General features: G+C 36.4%; 1 protein-coding gene across 2 annotated transcripts in view; it reads left to right on the forward strand.

The window, feature by feature from the left end:
• CRISPLD1 (cysteine rich secretory protein LCCL domain containing 1) overlaps positions 1 to 16,500 on the forward strand; it is a 50,479-nt gene that overhangs the window by 21,983 nt on the left and 11,996 nt on the right. The window contains 10 exon segments of one of the 2 annotated variants that reach the window (NM_001101165.1): positions 6,352 to 6,470; positions 6,815 to 6,947; positions 8,084 to 8,199; positions 8,980 to 9,080; positions 10,810 to 10,950; positions 11,123 to 11,183; positions 11,292 to 11,358; positions 11,542 to 11,672; positions 14,550 to 14,593; positions 14,689 to 14,761. In NM_001101165.1, the coding sequence (NP_001094635.1) occupies positions 6,352 to 6,470; positions 6,815 to 6,947; positions 8,084 to 8,199; positions 8,980 to 9,080; positions 10,810 to 10,950; positions 11,123 to 11,183; positions 11,292 to 11,358; positions 11,542 to 11,672; positions 14,550 to 14,593; positions 14,689 to 14,761 (986 nt within the window). 2 annotated transcript variants of the gene reach the window in all.

Here is a 16,500-nt window from a genome sequence, read left to right on the forward strand (position 1 = left end):
AGGAGCCTGGTGGTCTATAGCCCATGGGGTTGTAAAAGTTGGACACAACTTAGTGACTATAAATGTACAATAGTATAGAAAATATATTTGAAAATCTTTATTGGAATAAAAACTGTGACCAGCCTAGACAGCATGTATTAAAAAGCAGAGACATTACTTTGCTGACAAAGGTCCATCTAGTCAATGCTGTGGTTTTTCCAGTAGTCATATATGGATGTGAGAGTTGGACTATATAAAGAAAGCTGAGCGATGGAGATTTGATGCTTTTGAACTGTGGTGTTGGAGAAGACTCTTGAGAGTCCCTTGGACTGCAAGGAGATCAAACCAGTCAATCCTAAAGGAAATCAGACCTGAGAATTCATTGGAAGGACTGATGCTGAAGCTGAAACTTCAGTACTTTGGCCACTTGATGCAAAGAATTGACTCATTGGAAAAGACCCTGATGCTGGGAAAGATTGAAGGCAGGAGGAGAAGGGGACGACAGAGGATGAGATGGTTGGATGGCATTACCAACTTGATGAACATGAGTTTGAGCAAGCTCTGGGAGTTGGTGATGGACAGGGAAGCCTGGCGTGCTGCAGTCCATGGGGTTGCAAAGAGTCCAACGCAGCTGAGGAACTGAACTGAATCTTTTTTAAGAGAGGAACTATTCTCAGTATCAGAGAGAAAGAGTTATGTTACTAATGACTGTCTTTGCCTCATGTATAGGGATACAACCTCTGGTAAGCCAGCAATATTAACTCTATTAAAAACTCCACTCCTCAATGATTTGCAGCTGTCATTGACTGTTATTATAACAGCGTAACAGGTATTCTGGTAGGAGTATGAATTGTGTATGCTCACCACATTTCACAAAGAAGAGCAGTCAATGGAATTTTCTGTATATGTCTAGATAGCTACATAATTTTCAAATTTTACAACACATTGTTTTAGTACTAAAGTGAAGTGAAGTGAAAGTTGCTCGGTTGTATCCGACTTATCCTACTCTTTGCAGCCCCATGGACTGGAGCCTGCCAGGCTCCTCTGTCCATGGAATTTTCCAGGCAAGAATCACGGAGTGGGTAGTCATTTCCTTCTCCAGGGGCTCTTCGCAACCCAGGGATTGAACTCAGGTCTCCTGCATTGCAGGCAAATTCTTTACTGTCTGAGCCACCAAGGAAGCCCTTTTAGTGCTAAAACTACTATAAATGTCAAGGTTTACTTTTAAAAGTCCTTTGTCAAGGTTTAAGGTTTCTCATATACACACACACAGGAAATGATAGAGCCACTATGTTCAACTGGTTGAAAAGTGACCCAGGAGACAAAGTATGTTAATAATATTCTAAATGTTTCTTTTAGTAATAAAACTTAAATTGAAGACTTTACTATGTTCTCAGAAGGAACAGCTTATTCGTGTAGCTGGAAAATAGAGTGGTTTTTATTTCTGCACACCTCAAGTACCCGTTCTATAAAGAAATGGTAATTTTAAGTGTGGCTTGGCTTTAAATTAGTCCTGGGTGAATAGTTCAGAGAGAAAAAATGAAGCTGGTTAGGCCATCTTGATTTAATTTACAATCCTGAATTTAAATAGAAATGTATGGAGAGTAACCTGCATTTAAATGGGATGGGTATGAATTATTGCCTGTCTTCAAACCTGAAATATTATGTTGTAGCATAAAAATATATATTGCGTGCTGTTGTCATGTTATATGATAGTATTCCTTCCAGGACAGCTATATTTTCAGTGATTTTTTTTTTAAAGAATGTTCTTGATTCCTATTATTGAACTTATCCTAAATAGCCGTGCTTGATTAGATTCTTCAACTGATTACTTTCAAAATTGTCACTAATATTTATTAAATATTGATAGCAAATTTTAGCTGCATGCTTTTTGCCTCAGTTATGGGATTAAAATAATGTTTGTCCCTGTTTTAGCATTATCATAGTTAATTTGATATGCTCCACTCCCTGTTTTATTATTTTTAATGAGTGTTATTTATTTTTATTTTTGGCCACATCCTGCAGCATGTGGGGTCTTAGTTTCCCAACCAGGGATCAAACCCACACCCCCTGCATTGGAAGGTGGTATCTGACTACTGCACCACCAGGGGTGTCCCCCACCCCCATTTTTAATGGATTAAGTAGAAGAGAAGTCATGCTGTAAAAACAACTTGTCCATAATATATAGTCAACAATTGAATTTTAGTCCTTAAAGGAGCCTGAATTGTCTTCTATCTCAACTGACATATTTTACAAATAAGAAAACATAGCCTGAATCATTCGAATGATATGTTGTAGATTTTATTCCAGTTTCTACACAACAGATATATAAACAAACTTTGGATATACAACATATTTGTGAACTTGGAAATATGGGTGTATCTTCTCTAGAAAGAATCCATCAATTTTGTAGGAAAAACTGATGCTTAAGGTTGTAGAATTGTGTGTAACACAAGAGTAAATTGACCTTGAATAAGGGCCCTTAGAACTCCCTTAGCTGGGTGGTTCTTCTTTGGGGTCTCTGACTTGTTTGTAGTGACCTGGACAGGCAAACTTACAAGTCTGATGTCTGGGCCAGGAAAACACAAACAGAAGGGACTCTTCTTGCATCTCTGTGTCTGTTTCTGTGTGGTCTCTCCATCTTATTTTTTTAGCTACCTCTTCTGGGTAGCTGAAATCCTAATTTGTTGATTCAGGTCTTTTAAGATATGTGCCTCAAAAGAGAAAGAATCAGATAGAGGCTTTATTTCCTAACCTAGCTGGGGAAATCTCACAAGGCTATTCTGTTTGTTAGAAGGGAGCCACTATCTAACTCAACTTGAAGGAAAGGGGAGGGAATTCAACTCCACCCTTCGTGGGAAGAGTGTTTTAAAACCATTCCAATGGTTTCAAGGCCTTTTTTTTTTCCTTCCCCATCTAGGAATGTTTGTGTTTTTCTTCTGGTGCCTGGCTGCTCTTTGTGAGGTTGCTTTGTTGCTAGATTAGAAACCTATGGATAAATATATTTTCACTGTGGTGGTGTTTAGGTGCTAAGTCGTGTCCGATTCTTTTGCGACCACGTGGACTGTAGCCCGCCAGGCTTCTCTGTCCAAGGGATTTTCCAGGCAAGAATACCTGAGTGGGTTGCCATTTCCTCCTCCAGGGGCTCTTCCTGACCCAGGGGTTGAACCCGAGTCTCTGCATTGGCAGGTGGATTCTTTACCACTGAGCCATGAGTATGACTAAAATATTATGCAAGAACCTGATTTTCAAGATTGAAGGCAAAAATTTGTTTGTCTCTTAAGGACAACCTACTTACCAGGGAACTCTACCTAGAAATAAGCTTGCTTTTGAGCAATGACTGTCTCTGACCATCTGGATACAAAAGGAAATCAGCATCTTGCTCATTTTTGGGGACTTCAGCCAAATTCTTTGTTTCTTACCTAATTTGTTTGGGTAAATAATGATAGTAATTTGAATTATGCCTTTGCATCTTACATAAAATATAATTATAAAATTAGGTCTAATATAAGTAATGAATTTAATTAATAGTATGTTCACATTTGGCAAAGTGTTTACCCGATACTTACTGATAGCATTCGTTTCTGATGTCTATACCACAAAACCAGTCGTCTTGAACATTAGATATTAATTCAAAGTGAAATTCAAGTTTTTATGAAATCCAGATACTTTTATGCTGTTAATTTTTTAGTGGCATGTAAATATTCTTTTTTTGTGTATTTTTGGTAGATAATAAAGATGTAGTATTATCCTAATTTTGTATACTGTTTTTTTCTGGCTTTGAAAGCATGATTTTATGTATTTCAGATCCACAGTTGAATTAGCAAGAATGTTTGTTGCAAGATTATATGGAGACTATACATAGAATGAAGAAACTTCCCTTCTTCACACATACTTTTTTTTCCTTTTGTTTTGTTTTCTAGTATCTTGTCCTTTTGAACCTCTAATCATGGTTAGGTTTCTTCCATCCGTTAAAAGGACTTCCCTGGTGGCTCAGGTGGTAAAGAATCTGCCTGCAATGCAGGAGACCCAGGTTCAGTCACTGGGCGGGGAAGATTGCCTGGAAAAGGGAATAGCAACCTACTCCAGTATTCTTGCCAGGAGAATTCCAAGCACAGAGGAACCTGGCAGGCTACAGTCCATGGGGTTGCAAAGAGTGGGACACGACTGTGTGACTGACTGAGTGACTAACACTTTGATGTGAATTCTCAGCTCTCTGGCCAAGGATCAGACCCATCTCCTCTGCATTGCAAGGTGGATTCTTAAACACTGAACCGGCAGGGAAATCCCTTAAATTGCTCTTAGTAATGAATTAATACTGAGCGGACCTCATCTTCTTTGACTTCTCTGTAACATTTGAGCTTAATTGCCCACTCTCTACTCCTGGAATCTCTTGTCCTGTGCCTTTTATAATTTAATCCTCTTTCAGTTTTCCCTTAGCCTTTCTGATTCCGCTTTTCCTTGTTCATTTTACTTAAACATTTTTTTTTCTCCTCTTCAATTATAATAACCCCAGAGTTTGCTTTACATATTTTCTCATTCTGTATCATCTTCCTGAAGTAATTCCTCTCTGAGTGAATAACTTGAAAATTCATGTCTTTGGAGTATATTTCTTTTCCCAGAACCCCAATCATCTATCTCCACTCTCCACTTGACGTATATACTGTGTGTATCACAGACACGTCACCCATCAGCCTTGAAATATGCATTGAAGTGCAGAGACATACACTTCTATTACAACAATCTATTTCTCTTTCTGTTTTTCTTTCTCACAGTTTGGTAATCTCATCAGTCTTCACCTTTTTTTTTTTCTTTCCATCACCGCCTGCCTTTAGTCATCCATCAACTTCTAGGAATTTAAATTCCCAAACATTACTTCAGTCTGTCTGCTTTTCTCCAGTTTCACTGCTTTCACCTTAGGTTGTGTCCTCATTTTCTAGTTCCAGGCCTATTTTTCTATCCTCCTAACATGCCCAGAATCCTGTAATTGTGCCAGTAGCTGCCTGATTTTCAAATTAACAAACTGAATATTAAACTCTGGACATACGAAATTATTTTGGTAATGATTTTGTAACTGTAAATGTTTCTTTATCAAGTATTTTTAAAGTGTGAGTTAGTCACTCTTGTTGGATTTTGTGCGTACAAAAATACATTTCTGTTTTATGGAATTCAGATTCATTAACCATTCATTTATTCAGCAGACATTTACTGACCACCTTGTCCATATGACAGACATAGATAACAAGCTGCAGTTACAAACATGAGTTAAACAACTGTCCCCAAGCCACTCACAGGCCCGTGACAGAGACATACGGATGAACACTAGCATCTAGTGCCGTGCTGAGTCTCTTCAGTCGTGTCCAGCTCTTTGCGACCCCATGGACTATAGCCCACCAGGCCCTACTGTCCGTGAGACTCTCCAGGCAGGAATACTGGAGTGGGTTGCCATTCCCTTCTCCGGGGGCTCTTCCCAACCCTGGGATTGAACCCATGTCTCTTAAGTCTCCTGCGTCGGCGGGCGGGTTGTTTACCACAAGCGCCACATGGCAAAGAGCGTAACAAAGCTTCAGAGTCCAAAGGAGGAAATGGCTTACGTTTCAGAGAAATGAAAATGTGTCAAGAATGTATTACATAAAGTTGGATCATGATACGAGTAAGGATCTGTCTGACAAATAATTGGGACAAGGATGTGTTCTGCAGAGGAAACAGTGCTAGCAAAAGCAAGGAATAACGGTTTTATGACAGGGAATATTGCGAGCGAGGATTTGGACTTTATGTGTACAGGGATTTGTTCAATGTGATTAGACAGAGGAATCACTTAAGTGTATTTGTGTCCACTTAGGCAATTCTTATGGAGAAGGCACTGGTACCCCACTCCAGTACTCTTGCCTGGAAAATCCCACGGACAGAGGAGCCTGGTAGGCTGCAGTCCATGGGGTCGCTGGGAGTCGGACACGACTGAGCGACTTCACTTTCACTTTTCACTTTCATGCATTGGAGAAGGAAATGGCAACCCACTCCAGTGTTCTTGCCTGGAGAATCCCAGTGATGGGGGAGCCTGGCGGGCTGTAGTCTATGGGGTCGCACAGAGTCGGACACGACTGAAGCGACTTAGCAGCAGTAGCAGCAGCAGGCAATTCTTAACACTAATAGAGCAGATTGGAGAGATGTGGGATGGATGAAAGGAGATTCATTAGGAGGCTAGTGCAAAAATCTAGGTGAGAGATGAGGAGAACCCAGATTAAGATGCTGACTTTGCAAAGAAGTCAGAAAGAAGAAAACGTAACTAACTGTATATTCTAAAGAAATGTCCAAACTCTTTATATACATTATCCTTTCATGTCTGTATTTTGTTTTTGTTTTGAATCGTAGACATGGGATGTAGAACTGGAACGGTCTGCAGAATCCTGGGCTGAAACTTGTTTGTGGGAACATGGACCTGCGAACTTGCTTCCGTCAATTGGACAGAATTTGGGAGCCCACTGGGGAAGGTAGCTTAAAATATAACTTTTTGTTTCTGAAAACAGAAGAGTTTGAAATGAAATACTTACTAATTCATCATTGTAAGTTTTCAAAGGCTTAGTGCCTAAAAGGAAAACAAGCAGTCACACCAAGACAAATAAGAAAAAAATAAATATTATAGCAGAATGATCAGCAGTACCCTAGACATGTTTTTGTTTCAAGTAATTGATATATTAGTGACGTAGTAGGCAAAAGTGTTTAATATGAGTAAATTCCACAGAACTGCCTCTCTACCACATTTTATCAGTGCTTTCAGCAATGTTTAGTTTTCTCCAGCCTTACTTGATCTTTGTGGTTATTTTCTTTCAAAAAGATACAGGCCCCCAACATTTCATGTGCAAGCATGGTATGATGAAGTAAGAGACTTTAGCTACCCGTATGAACATGAATGTAACCCGTATTGTCCATTCAGATGCTCTGGTCCTGTATGTACTCATTATACACAGGTATGTCTGGGGTATATTATACTTTATTCCTCTGAATTTGTGAAACTAACAAAGTTTTCTTTGTTTGTTTTTTGTAGGAGAACTTATAGAGTACTGAACATTTGTCTTCCTTATATCATTTAATTTGGCTGTTACAAATCTATAGATGCATGTAGAACAGGCTTATAAATTTTTATAAACAATAGTGGAGAAATGTATAGACATTTCCTAAAACATATTATTTCAGTGATTTTACATTTAAAATACTTTAATATAGCCCCAATAAATGCAGATGGGAGGAAATTTACCATCTTTATATTCAGATGTCTTTATTTTTTATTTTCCAAAAATAAAAATATGGTTTTATTTACCATGACATTCAGTATATTTGATGCATGCAGCATTTATCTTTTTAGAAAAATTCTCAGTGTTCCCATTGGATATGTCCTAAACTACTAAATCAGCCAATTAATGGCAGAGTTGAATAGATAAAACTCACCACAGATCTGAGTTTCTAGACTTTTTATGACTGATTATTACTGAATATAAAGCATACTTCTGTATACCTTAGCATGTCCAAGATTAAGATCAGCAGGAGGTTCCCTAATAGGCAGTGACACATTAAAATGTGAGAAATTTGAACACCTAAACTTTTGCTCCAGTACTTTCTGTTTTAAGATGAGAATTTCTCTTCCTTTGTTAGGTAGGTTTCTTCATTAAAAAAATTAATATGCCATTTAGGCTTGTGAAGGTGTGTAACATTTGAATTATTTAGTAACAAATAAGATTTTTATGTTTTATATATGAAAATTGGATAAGGGAATGGCTACCCACTCCAATATTCTTGTGGAGAATCCCCATGGACAGAGGAGCCTGGTGGGCTACAGTCCATGGGGTCACAAAGAGTCAGACTCGACTAAGCACCTAACACTTTCACTTTCAGAGTTATTATGTATCTCTCTCTCTCTCTTTTTTTAAGTTAAATTAAGGACTTCCTAAAATCTCTAGAAAAATATCCTTTTGGACATTGCCTCATTTCATTTTGAATGGTAACAGCTGGTTCTCGAGTTCACTTCTATACATTTTCTCTCAGATATGTTGTTGTCTTATTTCATCTCAACCTGCTTTCTCTGAGGCTTTTTTCCCCTCTGATGTAGGTGGTGTGGGCAACAAGTAGCAGAATAGGCTGTGCCATTAATTTGTGCCACAACATGAACATCTGGGGGCAAATATGGCCCAAAGCTGTTTACCTGGTGTGCAATTATTCCCCAAAGTGAGTAGACGAAACACTGCTTTTATATGTAAATATTTCTTAACAATGTAGATATAACTTTATATTCTTGACTTTTTTTTCTCATTTTCAGTGTGTGTTATGAAGTAAAGTGCACTGGTTTTACTCACTTTACTTAATATGGCAACAGTTATGGTTGCCCGATGCATAATATTGGTGCTTAAAAGGAATGTGAAAATTTAAACTATGATCTTTGTAAAGATAAGAATCATATTTTTAGGCCTTCAGTTTTACTTATTGTACTATTATATTGTTTAAATATTTAATAATTTGGGTTTATTAGAGATGAGAAACTATAGACTGAGAAATGTATTTTCATCTGTTGTAAAGACCCTTCAAATAATTACATTGAAAATATTACACAACTAAACTTCAGTCAAATGTAAGTCAAAAGTCTATTTTTATTAAGACAAATGGAATATAGATGAATATCCCATAGCAAAAGTTAGTGTTTTGAAGAAGTTTGGTTTTGTAATTCTTAACAATACATATAGCACATTATTTAGAATATTTTCAAAAGAATGGGATAGCAATGTATGTCTAAACTTAGTAACAATGAGATGTCACTTCACATTTGTCAGAAATACTATTATTAAAAAGAATACAAATAACAAATGTTGGTGAGGATGTAGAGAAAAGAGGACCCTTGTACATTGGTGCTGGGAATGTAAATTAGTGCAGCCACTGTGGAAAACAGTATAAAGATTTCTCAAAAATAGGAAAAATAAACTACCACTTAATGGAGTGAATTATTTTTTTAAGGGGAAACTGGTGGGGCCATGCCCCCTACAAACATGGCCGGCCCTGTTCTGCTTGCCCACCGAGTTTTGGAGGAGGCTGTAGAGAAAATCTGTGCTACAAAGGTATGTGCTATTGTAACATTCAGTTTGATTTATATTTTAATCCAACTTCCACATTAATTTGTGTTTAAAAAGCCAGAAGGCACATTTAATTATTACATGAAAAGTTTTCAGAACTCTATTTCAAATATTCTGAAAAATCATTTAAAATATTTTAAGAATATTTATAACATTAATAAGTCTATTACACTAATTTGTATTTAAAGGAAAGTTGCATGATTGCTTCAGATGACCACTTAATTCTACTTTGAAATTATCCTAGAGTGATGAGTATATTTACAGTCTTAAAAACCATCTTGATATAGTGTTGGCTAGAATTATTTCCATGAATGTCAATTTTTTTGAAGAATTTAGTAATTTAACACAATTTATTTTAAGTGCTTTAAAAATTTTTGCCTAAATACCTATCCGTGACTCTTATTGAACCATGCCCAATGAATTATACTAATTCTCTGCTTCTTACTGCAAAAGTATATAATTTCTCATGCCAAAATAACAATATATGTGCATATATATATACACATAAAATATATTATAAAACTGTTGCAAAAAGTGCTGTCTCGCATACATTGGATGTCCTCAAAAGTAAATGTAAAGTAAATGAAATGCATGGTGTCTTATTTGTAGCACATGAAGATAAAACTTACCTGATAAAACTATGTGAAGGTCATCCCCTTATTGGGTATCCAAGTGAACATTTTACTCTCTTGTTCTACTTTATTCTTAATGATGACTAAATGAAGATTAATGCAGACCAAGTGTATTAGAAAATATGTGTAAATGAAGCCACTTTTCAGTACTCAGAGATCTTTTTTCCCTTAATGATTGAGTGCTCATTAGGTATAATAAGTAGACAAGAAGTAACCATATATTTCACTCTGTTATATGAGCCATTTTTAATTCCTAAAAATATTCTTCTTTGTGTGCGAGTCTGTTTTCCATCCGTTCTACCCCCAAACCTCCAACCTGCCTGCTCCATTGTCAGTGACCACAATGTTTTTTAAAGCTGACTTTCCTCTGAATTCATACTTCCTTTTTTTAGGTTCTGAATTCTTGGACATACATGAAAATAACCACATTTTTAAAATGTGCCCATCAAGCCCTTGATATAAGCCAGCCTGGAAAAAAATATTAAATTCAATGTTTGCATATTTTCCATTGTTAAATTTAAATTTCTGCACATTGAATTTCTTTCTGCACATTGAATTTCCTTCTACAATAGAAACTTTTCCATGGGAACTGATATTGTGATAAATAACAAGGAAATGTCAATTCTTCTTAGGCTGAATTTCCTTTCAGGAGAATTTTAAATGTGATTCTTTTGAAAATTTTGAGTGTTATCCTCCTGAAAAGATGGTTTCATTTGAGAAAAGAAATGAAAAGTCATAAGCCTCAACTTCATTTAGATCACTGTATAGATTTCATGGTGTCATTATGAAAGTGAATCATTGATTTCACTTTAAAATATAAGGAAAGCTTAGAAATGATTCCATTTGATATTAGCCAAATGGTAGCATAAATGAATCAAGGGCTCAAAAGTTTATGCACCTGCTTTATTTATTCCAATGCAGTATGTAAGATCACTACTGTAAGCCAAATTGTGTGCCAATATACAGTATGGATTTTTTCTAGTAGTATCAAATGTTAGACAGGCATATAAAGATGTGTCATTCTTGATAATTTGTGCACATTTAAAAAGAACTCGTATTTCTTAAATCCTTTTCTCTGACAGAAGGATCAGATAGTTACTATCCCGCTCAAGAAGAAGAAACAAATGAAATTGAACGGCAGCAGTCACAAGTCCACGACACCCACGTCCGGACAGTAGCCGATGATAGTAACAGAAACGAAGTCATAAGCACGCAGCAAATGTGTAAGACCTCTGCATTATTTACAGAAATTGTAAAGTCTACATTGCTGACATAGTCAACTATATTTTATTAATCTTGAACATTTTTAGAATGGCAAAAACTTGGCATTAGACTGTATGGATGAATCAGAGCAGCTGTACATCAACTAAATTATTATTATCTTTTAAATTTTAGCTCAAATTGTTTCTTGTGAAGTAAGATTAAGAGATCAGTGCAAAGGAACAACCTGTAATAGGTAATATTTATGATTGCACTCAAAATTAATTGACAAGATACAAAAATACTTTCATTTTATACAGACATTCAGAGAGGCTAAATTTTGTTTCCCGTTTCTTTCATTTAGATATGAATGCCCTGCTGGCTGTTTGGATAGTAAAGCTAAAGTTATTGGCAGTGTACATTATGAAATGGTAAGTATTATAAGTTTGAGGATAGACTCCTTTCAAATAATATTTGATTTTTAATGGAAAAAATAGTTTATGTATTTATAGATATTTTGCTAAGAAATGTTTAAAGCCATAAATAGTAATGAGTGGTATCCCATGCAGAATTCTTATTTTCACCATCTTTTCTCTCTCTTTCTTTTCTCCCAGCAATCCAGTATCTGTAGGGCTGCAATTCATTACGGGATAATAGACAATGATGGTGGTTGGGTGGATATCACTAGACAAGGAAGGAAACATTATTTTATCAAATCCAATAGAAATGGTGTTCAAACAATTGGGTAAGTACCTGAATAATCTTGTGACCAGAGATTTTAAGTTGCAACAATGAGTTACTTTCTTTTAGAACAAAGCACAGAAGAATTTAATTTATAAAGAGAGAGGATAGAAAGGCTTATTTCAGCTACATAATATCCATGGGCAAAAAGAAGGAAAAGTCTCTGAATTCAGTTGAACCCTTTTGCTTATACATGCTAAGTAAGTTGCTTCAGTCGTGTCTGGCTCTTTGCAGACTCTGTGGACTGTAACCCACCAGGCTTCTCTGTCCATGGAATTCTCCAGGCAGTACTGGAGTGGGTTACCATTGCCTTTTCGAGGGGCTCTTCCTGACCCAGGGATCAAATCTGTGTCTCCTGCATTGCAAGCGGATTCTTAACATTGAGCCAACTTATGCAGATAATGCTAAAACTCTAAATTTTAAATTTTGTGTCATTCAGTTCAGTCGCTAAGTCGTGTCCGACTCTTTGCCACCCCATGAATCGCAGCACGCTAGGCCTCCCTGTCCATCACCAACTCCCAGAGTTCACTCAGACTCACGTCCATTGAGTCAGTGATGCCATCCCGCCATCTCATCCTCTGTCATCCCCTTCTCCTCCTGCCCCTAATCCCTCCCAGCATCAGAGTCTTTTCCAATGAGTCAACTTTTCGCATGAGGTGGCCAAAGTACTGGAGTTTCAGCTTTAGCATCATTCCTTCCAAAGAAATCCCAGGGCTGATCTCCTTCAGAATGGACTGGTTGGATCTCCTTGCAGTCCAAGGGACTCTCAAGAGTCTTCTCCAAAACCACAGTTCAAAAGCATCAATTCTTTGGCGCTCAGCTTTCTTCACAGTCCAACTCTCATATCCATACATGACCACAGGAAAAACCATAGCCTTGACTAGATGGACCTTTGTTGGCCAAGTATTGTCTCTGCTTTTCAATATGCTATCTAGGTTGGTCATAACTTTCCTTCCAAGGAGTAAGTGTCTTTTAATTTCATGGCTGCAGTCACCATCTGTAGTGATTTTGGAGCCCAAAATCTGACACTGTTTCCACTGTTTCCCCATCTATTTCCCATAAAGTGGTGGGACCGGATGCCATGATCTTCGTTTTTTGAATGTTGACCTTTAAGCCAACTTTTTCACTCTCCACTTTCACTTTCATCAAGAGGCTTTTTAGTTCCTCTTCACTTTCTGCCATAAGTGTGGTGTCATCTGCATATGGTGTCATTAAGAATGTATAAATTTATAGTTTTTCCTATTGTGAAACAATACATATTTCACCTGTGACAGAAAATGCCCAAGAAGACTAATTGATTCGCATATTCTTCCTTTCTTGTTTAAAGACAATTATTTATTTTATGCAACACTGACTTTGCCAATAAGATAAATTAAGTACTAGATAAAAGAGCATTTTGAAAAGTCTCTAAATATGTAATGTATCATATCACCTTTCTTCTCCTTAAAATGTAATTTGACTCAGCATAAAATAATTCCCTGGTGACTTCCCTGGTGACTCAATGGTAAAGAATCTGCCTGCCAGTGCTGGAGACATGGGTTCTATCCTTGGGTCAGGAAGGTCCCCTGGAGAAGGACAATGACAACCCACTCCAGTATTCTTGCCTAGGAAATCCCATGGACAGAGGAACCTGGTGGGCACTATAAGCCATGGAGTCACAAAGAGTTGAACACGATTTAATGACTGAACAACAACAAAAGCATTGATTAACTTTTGAAATGTTTGTCACATTAAACATAGTAAATATATTATTCTAAAACAAAATATTTTCATATGGTCTCTGTAGAAAATAGAAAAATGTAGACTTTTGAAATGTAGGCTTTGTAGTTTCTCCTGTGTAAAATGATAAACAATATTGAATCTCATTTTGGGATGCCTTTTCTTAGGAAATATGACATAGTCGCCCTTTTTTTGTAACTCTACAATTGCAAAAAACTCCACAGTAGGGAATTCACAATGATTAGAAAGAATTTTTTTATATTAAAGATCCTTAAAAACTGGTGGGATGATGTGGTATATATACAGTTTTGTTCAAAGGCTTGATGTGTGTTTTTCAGACAATAGCAATTATTCTCTTAAGTAACAGTTTTATAGAAACACTTATTTATTAACTTATTCACTCAACAGATATTTATTAATTACCATCAATAAGTAATCAGTGTTAAGTATTCACTTTAGGAAGGCAAACACTGGGTGTTGCATTAAAGAACATTTATCCTATTATTTACTTTTTTTCTTTTAAGTTGTTTTTTATTATTTATTTTAGAAACGCTCTTGAAATTTGTAGAGTGTGTCAAATTAAAGTACCATCGGAAATAAGCATTACCTTTTGCAATAGATGTTTTTCTGAAAATCTGGTATAGATAAACCAATTAAAAATTTCATATATAATGGTATGCATTTTCTTTTATTCATGCTTTAATAATGCATATAAGGAGTACTAGAGGGAACAAAAAATGAATAATGCACAGTCCTTTAAGGTACTTATTATTTAGCAGTCTTTTTACAGTGCCTAGTATTGACTTTTTCAAAAGAATAAATTGGTTCTGTGATGACAGAGCATGAGTATATTGAAAATTTTAATTTTAATAAGAAACAAATATATAGATACAAATGTGTATTGTTTCATGCTGTTACCTATAAGTTTTTGAGATTGATAATGAAAAGAAGTCATTCTCTGATATCAAGAATGGTATCGACAAGGTCATATGGGTTTGGCATAAAATAGACGATTAATTCTAATACTACTTCTTGTCTAGATATTTAAATAAAATGTTTAAGATGAAATCAAATTTCACAGACTTAAAAAATGTAAGAATTTATGTTGATGTCAATGCATGTAAGATGTTGATGATTGAAATTTTTATATTTTTACCTTTAGCAAATATCAGTCTGCCAATTCCTTCACAGTCTCTAAAGTAACAGGTTAGCACTGTTTTTTCATCTTATTTTCTTATCACTCTGTTGCATATTATTGTTTCTAAAGGATTCACTTATTTTTTTGTGTTTGAATACTTCAGTTCAGGCTGTCACTTGTGAAACAACTGTGGAACAGCTCTGTCCTTTCCATAAGCCTGCTTCGCATTGCCCGAGGTACTGTGTTTTAGATTTTCTTCATTTTTAACCAGTGAATGGGGGACTTTTACCCTGGACAGCTGCTTTTGCCTGAGATCCTGGTGTCTCTAGGACTCAAGGGTGTTTGGTCTTGAACTGCTAGCAGTAGGAGCAATGGACACCACACACTGCATGCACTCCAAGCATTCTTAGTGTCCTTTCTCCAAAAAATGTAGGTTTTTGAAATTTTTTTTGTCTTTGTCTCTATGAAAAATATTTTGTTTTCACATTGGAAAAAAAAGACCCATATATTCATTCCAACAGCTTTACGGAGGCTTGGCCACCCAGTGAGTGACAGGTTACACACATCAGTCACTTGTCAGGTCATTGCATGACTCTTTCACAGATCCAGATCACATCAGGGCCAAACATCTTTCCTTAAGATTAGATGTAAAAGGAGGTACTGTTGAAATGTGTCAGCATTTTTATTCAAGCTTAATGGAAGTTGTAGTCAAAGGAAAGAAATACTAGATCACTGTCTACATTCTCGCAAGTGTATATAATAACAAGGTGTTAAAACCGGAGATTGGAACACGAACAAGCAAAAAGCTCCTACATTCTTTCTTTGAACTGAACTTACCTAAGTAGAAACTAATTCAGTTTGAACTGTGTTTGACCTCGGTCTTCCACAAACCAAGTGCTAAGTATGGTCAAGGCGGAGCCTGCACAGCCTGGTCCTAAGGGCAGAGCAGGTGGTTTTGCCCCTGTAGGGTGGGCAGGGAATGCCCAACAGGTCTCAAATACAAAAACAATTTTGTTGTCAGTGGGGATACCCTTCCTCCAAAAGAAGGCATCTTTTATTAAAATCAACCCTTTAATTCAGTTATAAAAACTCAGATTCACATATTACTTATATTTAAATGGCTCTGGTTTAGATGCTACAGGAAGTATATACACTCTGGAGTCATACAGACTTTAGGAACATGAAATTTAAATAAGAATTGTAGCCATTTATTAAAAACTGCCTTGCAGAAGACCTGCTTTAATTGGTAAAGATAGTTGCAATTGAAATATTTTTTACAATACTTTTAGGAAAATAATTGATACTTTCATCAAATAATGATTTTCATAGGGTCATTTTGCTGAGCCTTGGAGGAGGGCATGGCAACCCACGATAGTATTCTTGCCTGGAGAATCCTATGGACAGAGGAGCATAGCGGGCTTCAGTCCATGAGGTTGCAAAGAGTTGGGCATGACTGAGCACATGTGCATGCATTTTGTTGAGACTCTGATTTACTATGTAGAATGAATTATGTTTTTTTTTTCCAGTCTTAGCTCTGATTTTCTTTTAGTTTATGTGTGTGTGTGTGAATGAATTCTGAAGAGCCAATCAATTTTAAAAAGTGCCACTTGAAAGTTTCTTAATTTCTGGGAGTGGATTTTTTTTAATGTCATGTGACTGATTGAACACTGATAATTGAACTCTATGTTTAAATCAAAAACCTTTTGGAAACTTTGAAAAAATGAGCTAAGGTATTAGTAAGTGAGTAGGATATCTGGAGAAAGAACATTCCATATAGAGGGAAAGATAAGTACAATGACCCAGAAGATAAGATTATTCCATATGTTTGAAGAATAACCATTAGGCCAGTGTGACTGGAGCTGGGTGAGAAAGTGGAAGGAGGGTAGGATATAAAGTCAGAGAGGTAATGAGAAGACAATATTCAGGGCTTATTGGTCATTGTAAGGATCTTGTCCTTTATTCTGAATCAGATGGA

Source organism: Bos taurus, chromosome 14 (genome assembly GCF_002263795.3).
Source record: "Bos taurus isolate L1 Dominette 01449 registration number 42190680 breed Hereford chromosome 14, ARS-UCD2.0, whole genome shotgun sequence".
NCBI lineage: Eukaryota > Metazoa > Chordata > Mammalia > Artiodactyla > Bovidae > Bos > Bos taurus.